Below are 8,207 nucleotides of genomic sequence, written 5' to 3'. Positions count from 1 at the left end.
GGTTGATTAATCATTTTTATTATGGATGATGTTAATCATGAATATTATCATCTTCATTATTTTAATTTTAGAAAAAATACATAAAACAATTTTATTAAAATTTCATTAAGTAATATATGAAACAATTTCATAACCATATATGAAACAAATTCATCAAAAAAAAGTATTATATGAAACAATTTCACAAGATTAAATAATTTCATGAAAAAATTTCATACGATTAAATAATGAAATCGACGGATGAGAGTAGTTTTTACGTTTTTTACAAATTAGAATGATTTTCATTTTATCGCTCCTCTCTCTCTCTCTCTCTCTCTCTCTCTATATATATATATATATATATATATGCCAAAAAAATGTTACCTTTACCGATAGACCACAAGGCGTGGGATAAAACAAAGTCCAGCTGAGAGAGAGAGAGAGAGAGAAGGGGGACATTTCAAATGCAACACCTTACATTTGTACAACCAATGCAATCTAATCAATTGAAATATTTATAAAAATGATGAAAGTTCCTTTATTATGATTTGAATATTTATGAAAAATGACTAGGGTTCATTAATTATGATCAATACTTTATTTTAAAAAACAATCAAAACTTTTATGAAATTACATATTCATCAAATTAAATTGACGGTTGAGATTGAGTTGTATTGGTTGTACAAATGTAAATGGTTGCATAATAATAACTCACACGCACACACATAAAGAGAGGTTCAGAGGAAACCTCAAAAAAAATGAAAAATTGATAAACATCTTAATAACTATTCATCTGGACGATATGCACATGTATATACTAGTAATCGAAGATGTTTTTTGGTTTTTCTGCACATATGGATAACACCAGACTAATTGCTTAAAATTATTACTATGCATTTGTGCATACCATTAATATAAACTGGTACTAAGATGTTCCTCAATTTTTCATTTTTTACGGTTTTTCCTGAGCCTGACTTTATAGGGAGAGATCTTTGAGTTGTGGTTTTCGAAAGTTACAGGCCTTAGAATATGTTTATTTTGACCAAGGTGTGAATCAAGAAATGTGATGGTATTTAGCACCAAGACAGGTTAGGGTTGTGTTTGCAGGAAGTGGAGTTGGGAGACATGGAATCTATAAATGTTTTGACCAATGGCTGAGACTAAATGTTCTATCCATACTCGGTGGCTCACACCCCTCACTCTTATATTCTAAAACTAACACTACAAAAAAAACATCAAGTTCCTATGTCACTAATCATTTCTTGAGCCATAATCAAACAAAAAAGATTAGACATATGAACAACATGTAAACCATATGAACATCTTATGTATATTCATGAGCCAACTTTGCTGTATGTACATGAACACCTATGAACCAAGGCATCTAGGGCTGTGTGTTTTCATATATGTTCACATGTTTTCACATGTTCTCTGTGTGTGTGTATGTATTCATATGAACATCTAGTGACTTGAATATACATGAACACTTATGAATCACGACATCTAAGGCTGTGTGATTTCTGATGTGTTCATATGTCAAAGGTGAGAATTGTCGATTAAAACAAATGTGAATTATAGAACATGAACACGTGTGAAACCCCAATGTCAATATTGCATCATGATCAATTGTGATATTTTCAAATTTGTAACTCCCAATTAATTATTTGGGAGTTACATAAAATGACAAATTACTTAAATACCCATGTATTTAATATATGAGTTACATTTGAACCAAAGGAAAAGATGGAATATAATTGGTTAAGCTTGATTAACATAGTTAACACAAAAAAATTGGTTAGTATTTGAACCAAGCTCTCTCTCTCTCTCTCTCTCTCTCTCTCTATATATATATATATATATATATATTAACACAGTATTGAAAATATAGTACAACATAAATTTGTTTTTTATGAGTTCAAATGAGTATAAAAACATCTAGAGGTTGTTTCACCAAACAGTAACCGGGTAAGTGTTTACAAGGCCACTTACCTTACAGGGTGAGCATGGCAAGAACCCAAAATCTTATCTCGTAAGAGGCCTAGCAAGAACCACTAAACTTACCCAGTTAGCATTTACCTGGTAAGAGATGTTTAACAACAATCCATTTTTTATGGCTAAGAATGTTACCTAATAAGGTGAGTGAGGGGGCTGTGTGGTTGGTTTTTTATAAAACTGTCAGGGTGGATTAATCTATCGGCATTGATGGGGAAGATTTTTGTTTGATAAAAAATTTTCATAGATGGAAGGAGCATTTCTTTTTGTTCGGACGGGCAGGTTTGAAAAAAAAACTTGGTTTTTTGCATAAAGCTCCTCCCCTAAAAGCATACTGAATAAGCCACTTTCTATATCATTAAGTCATTACCAAACAATCATGTATAGTTGAATAAATAAGTTGCGAGTCTCATTAAACTGCTAACAAACATGCCATGAGGGTAGTGAATCTTGCCGTAAACACTTAACCTGTTAAGCGTTTAGTAAACAACCACTTAGTTAAGGTGGGACGATTAGGAGTGGAACAAAAAGATGAGGGGTACTATAGAAGCCAAAGGCACTGCAGACATGAGGGTATACACAGGGAAACATATTATAGAACAAAGTTCACAAACGAAACAAAATGAAATGAACCCAATACATCCCACCTGGTGATGGGGTTTATGGAGCGTAAGATGTACACAGACCTCACCTCTACCTCAAGAAGCAGAGTGGCTATTTCCGCAAGGAACGCATATAAGTTAAACAAAGACCCAAAATTATCATCAAAAGATCCATAAGAAAAACAAAAGACATGGATGCCTACAATTTGGACTCATGTATACATACCAAGCATCGAAACCGTGGTCATGCTTAAGCGGTTCCACGGTTCTACTTCTATTTCTACGGGGTTTCTAGTTGAACACAAACTGCTTTTATGTCACCAACTAACAAAAAATTACAAATAGTTAGGAGAGATAAAACACTACATGGTGGCATAATAAATGAAAGGGATTAGCAAGAAATACCGATTGTGCGTTCATTCTTACGCCTTTTTGACCGATGCTTCTTTTTCGGTTTTCTCAGGTTCGCCTTCATCCTCGTCATCTGCTTCATCGGCTAATTTCGTAAGTTCGTCCTGGATCATGAACTTTATGGACGGCTTTCTTGATATGAGGTCCGCATTGAATCTCTTAACTGAAAATTTTCAAGTATTGACAGTAGATATTCCCAATGAGCATGGTCATACAAAATTCTGATCTAACAAACAGACAATCGAATACTTCGGGTGCATTTGGTACGTGGAGACAAGACTGAACAGGATTGGACAGTACTAGATTGGACGAGCGTGAGTGAGATATGCAGGTGAAAGAATTGTGGATGGTTTTAGGGTTTTAATTTGACATGGATAATTTAATAATTTACCAATCTTGTTTCATCTCTCCCAATAATTGTTCCAGCTATTTTAGTACGGCAGAAAAAATGCAGTTTTGTCTCATTTAGATCATGTATTGTCCCAGTCTAATGTCACACCTGGGACAACAAGTTATTGTATTCTCTTGTCCCGTCCTGTTCTGTCTACCAAACGCACTCTTACGTTATGTTCTCGAATTTTGGAAGGAAAGAAAAAAAAGAAAGGGGAAAAAAGAAAGAAATTTTTTTTATTTGTGTTCTTGAGTGAAGGGAAGGAAAGAAAAATAAATTTTTATGTTCTTGACTGGTAGAGAAAGGAAAGAAAATGTGTCATTTTTAGAAATATACCCTTCTTTATTTTATAGTTGAATGTAATTAGGGTTGGGTTCCGATGAGAAGGGAAGTTATTGTGAGAAGCGTATGAAAAGATCTCCACCCTTGGATCAATTATAATTGAATGTCAACACTAATGAGGTGCACCAAGATGCACGAGATCAATTCCCTGCTAAAACACAATTCATGGATGAGCATGAGATTAAAAGTGATCAAGGGTTCAATTCTCTTCTTACGCTTTCTCATAATGACTTCCCTTCTCACGCAATCCTTCGCCATGTAATTAATGGGTGTGTAATTTTATAAACATTTTTAGTTTTTATAAGTTCTTTCCTTCCCTTTACCTTCCTTTCCTTCGTAAAAGAAAACGTGAGAACACAACATTAAAGACAAAAAAATACTTAAATCAGAAGAACTAACAAGTTCAAGACCGAAGAAAGAACCAAGAAACGGCTTTATGCAAATAAAAAAGGTTTCCACATAACACTAGGTTATCATATACTAAACCAAAACACATCACCATGATGTTCATAATGGGGAATGGATAATGCTTACCCAGCTGTCTGAAAATGTCGGTAAAGGTTGCCTGCAAAATAGAGAAAAAAGATGAAACAGTGTCAGTGCTCGAGAACAAGCTAATAATCCAGTTCTTACCAAACCAAATGAGCCGGGTATATCCCACCTGGAGGTGAGGTCCAGGAGGAGATGTACGCAGACCTCTACTCGAAAGAGTATAAAAGGGTCATTGGCTCAGCAGTACCCGAGTTACCGGCAGGGTCCAGCCTCCCAAGAGGTGAAGGGTTCAAATCTCACCATGAGGAGTGCAGGTGAGTATTTTCCATATATAAATATTATATACTTCAAAAAATAGTATAGTGGTTGTTTCCGTGAACTCCCGAGCCAGTGAAAATGTGGAAGGGAGAAACATAAATGCTAAAGTTGGAAAAGCTAGATATGAGTAAATAAACAATAACAATAGAAAACAACAAGGGTGGTGCCTGATTGCTTTGAGCTTGGCTCCAAAGGTCAAAAGTACCAGGAGGTCCCAGGTTCAAATCCAAAGAGGAATAAAATTTTCGTTGTGGCCACGGAGGTTCAAATGCGGTGACTCCGGGCTATCTGCAAAGCAGATGGTCACCCTGGGATTAATCGGCTCGCATAACGGGTTGGATATCCAGGTTAATTTATAAAAAAAACAATAACAATAGAAATAGAAATAAAGAAAGACAGATGCTAAATTTTGAGAAACTAGATCTAAGTAAGCAACAACAATATAAATAACAGCATGTACAAGAAAAAACATAACCAAGGTATGGTAACTAACATGCCCCTAGAATAATAGGCATGTTGCCAGTCAACTTGGATATCTATTTGTTGCTAAGGAAATCAATGCAAGAGACTCGTGAACTTGGAGTTCAGAAAAAGAATCAATAGCTGACTTACTTTATGGCCAAAGAAATACAAGGACAGACTAAAAGCATGCCTTGTAAAAGTCCACTCGAACAGCAAAAGACTACGGGGCTGTTTGGTTGGCTTTTCATTGAGTCCTGTATAGATAAAGTTGTCTGTGTGGATTAATCTATCTGTATAGGTTGAGAAGGTTTTTATTTGAGAGGGTTTTCTAATACATGGGAAAGCATGTCTTTTAATTCGGAGGGCCAGGTTTGGAAAAAAATTGGTTTTTTGCATAAAGTTACCCCCTAGAAGCTTACTGAATAAGCCACTTTCTATTTTATTAAGCCACTAGCAAACAGTCAAGTATAGCTGACTGCATAAGCTACTAGTGCTATTAAGCTGCTAACAAACAGAGACTAAGTGCGCCCCCACAAGCAAATCATGGAAAAAGACCAATCAATAGGCACCACAGCCAATCTTGTTTAACTTCAACAACTAAAAGGAGTAGTAACAAATTCTCACCGTATTGAAATCAACTTCTTTAAGGATCTCACATATTGCAGTTTTGAGTTCATCATCGCTAGGCTTCTGCTTTTCTTCTTTAGGTTTCTCCTTGTCTTTCAGAGCCTTTTTACCTTTTATACAAGTCACCAGTATATATTAACTTCTTTGAAATAACGCAGATCAAATACTCCCTCCGTCCCAAAATAAGTAACGACATTCTATTTTAGTTTGTCCCAAAATAAGTATGCACTTTCAAAAGTAAGTGACAACCTTCCGATTCTGCACTAAAATTAAGAGTAAAAATGTCATTTGGTTAACTAAAAAGGCACACAATTTTAGGATTGTGTAATCATTAACTTTTTTGTTAACCAAATGACATTGTTACCCTTGACATTATGAGATAGATAAATTCATTACTCAACTGATATTAAGGGTAAAAATGTCATTTGGTTAACTAAAAAGCTAATAATTACACAATCCTAAAACTGTGTATCTTTTTCATTGTGAACATTTATTTTGGGACAACCATGGGAGTATCAGACAGTATGCCTTAAAGAAAAAATCCATCAAATTAAAACAAAGGCAAAACTCCTCACCAGTTTTCTCTTTTGAAGCAGACTTCTTGGGAGTTGAAGGCTTCTCATCGACCACATGATTTTTCTTCTTCCTTGAAAAGGTCTTCGGGGTGGGTACACTTTCATCCTTGGATTTGGAATGACTTGTAGAAGATTCAACCGGTGTTTTCTTTTGAGGAGGAGTAGACTTCTTAGGTGTTGCTTCCTTCTTTGATTTACTTTTTGGAGCTGATTCCCTCTTGGAAGAAGGTTTTTCAGAAACTCGTTTGCGCTTGTTACTGTTTTTCCCAGATTCAGGTTCAGACACATGTTCTTCTTCACTTTCAGTATGCTCAGATTTCTCGCTCTCAGATTTCTCTGGGCCACCATTCACATTCTGATGTTCATTATTTTCTTCCTCTTCCACTTCCTCTTCTTCCGAGTCTTTCATCTCAGAAGTACTCTTCTTATGTTCTTCAGATGCACTTCTACTTTTCTGTTTCTGCACAAACAAACACCAGATGGATAGAGCATGCCATTAGACAGACTTGGGTATAAACTGTTAAGGGAAAACCCATGTCATTCTGGTAACTTTTGACCTTCAACATATACTTCCTCCATCCAAGAAAATAAGTGTATACATTTCTATTTTAGTTTGTCCCAAAATAAGTGTCCATTTTTAAAAAAGTGTCTACCTTCCAATTCTACGCTTATTTATAAGACGGAGAAATTTGTTACGCCCTCTATTATTTAGGGTGAAACTGTCATTTAATTTACTTCCTGTGTCATCCAACATTTGCATTTACGCTGTGTTCTCGAACCCTCTTTTACGAAGGAAAGGGGAGGAAAGTAGAAAAAACTCGTGTTCTCGAAACTATTTTAGGAGAGAGGAAAGGAAACAGAAGGAAATAATGATAAGTTTCCTTCCAAATGTGGGAGGAAAGGGAAGGAAAGGAAAGGAAAGAAATTAAAGCCCTTCAAAAAGATGATTAAAATTACAAAACTATCCAACCTTTCATTATAAAGGATAAATTTTTTAAGGGTACATTTGTAAAAATTACATATTTCCTTTCGTTTCTCAATTGTTCAAGAACATGAAAAATTATTTTCTTTCTTTTCCTTCCCTTCCTTTTCTTTCCTTTCGGGTATGTTCCGTATGCAGACTGGGCGAGACGAGATAGGACAAAGAAAAATAGTCCCATGTTAGGTATGCCTTGGAACAAAAATGAGATAGGACAACATGGGACAAAAATGAGATTTCATGGGACAAAACTTAAAAAGTTTGTTCCACCAAAATAGGTGGAACAACATGGCACTAATAACAAGATCACAAAACTACCCTTTTTTACTCATCTGATTACAAACCTAATTTGTGGTACGCCTCCACATACTTCATCGCTTCCATCCAACTCGTCTTCTTCCTTCCTAATTATCATCGACTTCTTCCATCGACTTCATCTCGATTCATCCAGGTACGGTTTTGATGGTTTTGGTTTCTGTTTTCAATTCATCTCATCTTCTAGTTTCAATTTTCATGTGTTTTCTATTTTCGATTCTTCATCGACTATGTATCTTCCATGGTTTTCGATTAGGTTTTTGTATTTTATATATTTCCTTCTCCATATTCTAGCCACTGTATTGATTAGGTTTCCATGGTTTTCGAGTAGGTTTCTATATTTCGTCAATTTTGTCCTCCATATTCTAGCTACTTCATTGATTTACTACCTAATAATGGTTACTGTGTTGGGCTATATTGTGTTTGATTTACTACCTACGGCCTAATGCTTACTACCTACTGTATTGTATTGATTTACTACCTAATAATGGTTACTATGTTTGTTTTCTAATTCGATCCTCGTAATGTGTTTGTTTTTTTTATTCCATTCTATTGTGTTTGTTTGTTTTATGTTTCATCTTTTGAATATATTGCTATTGTGTATTTTGACTATTGTTTGTTACTTTGTGATAGAGAGTAGAAATAGCAATTTGGAATTAACACAGAAAAATACTATGGAAGGAGGTTATTAGATTGAAATTGGAATGAAAAGAGAAGAACAA

General features: G+C 35.0%; 1 protein-coding gene across 1 annotated transcript in view; it reads right to left on the bottom strand.

Moving 5' to 3' along the window:
- Positions 1-2,711: 2,711 nt before the first annotated feature.
- The window catches only part of LOC112514204 (cylicin-2-like), a 19,406-nt gene continuing 13,910 nt past the window's right edge, over positions 2,712-8,207 (bottom strand). The window contains exons 9-12 of the mRNA XM_025120534.1: positions 6,192-6,651; positions 5,614-5,726; positions 4,252-4,282; positions 2,712-3,147 (exon numbers count right to left, since the gene is read on the bottom strand). Coding sequence (XP_024976302.1) covers positions 2,996-3,147; positions 4,252-4,282; positions 5,614-5,726; positions 6,192-6,651 — 756 coding nt within the window. The 3' untranslated portion in view covers positions 2,712-2,995. The remainder of the gene's footprint in view (positions 3,148-4,251; positions 4,283-5,613; positions 5,727-6,191; positions 6,652-8,207) is intronic.

The sequence above is a fragment of the Cynara cardunculus genome (assembly GCF_001531365.2).
Source record: "Cynara cardunculus var. scolymus isolate 2C chromosome LG 6, CcrdV1, whole genome shotgun sequence".
NCBI classification, from domain to species: domain Eukaryota; kingdom Viridiplantae; phylum Streptophyta; class Magnoliopsida; order Asterales; family Asteraceae; genus Cynara; species Cynara cardunculus.
This window is presented reverse-complemented; position numbering and strand designations above follow the sequence as displayed.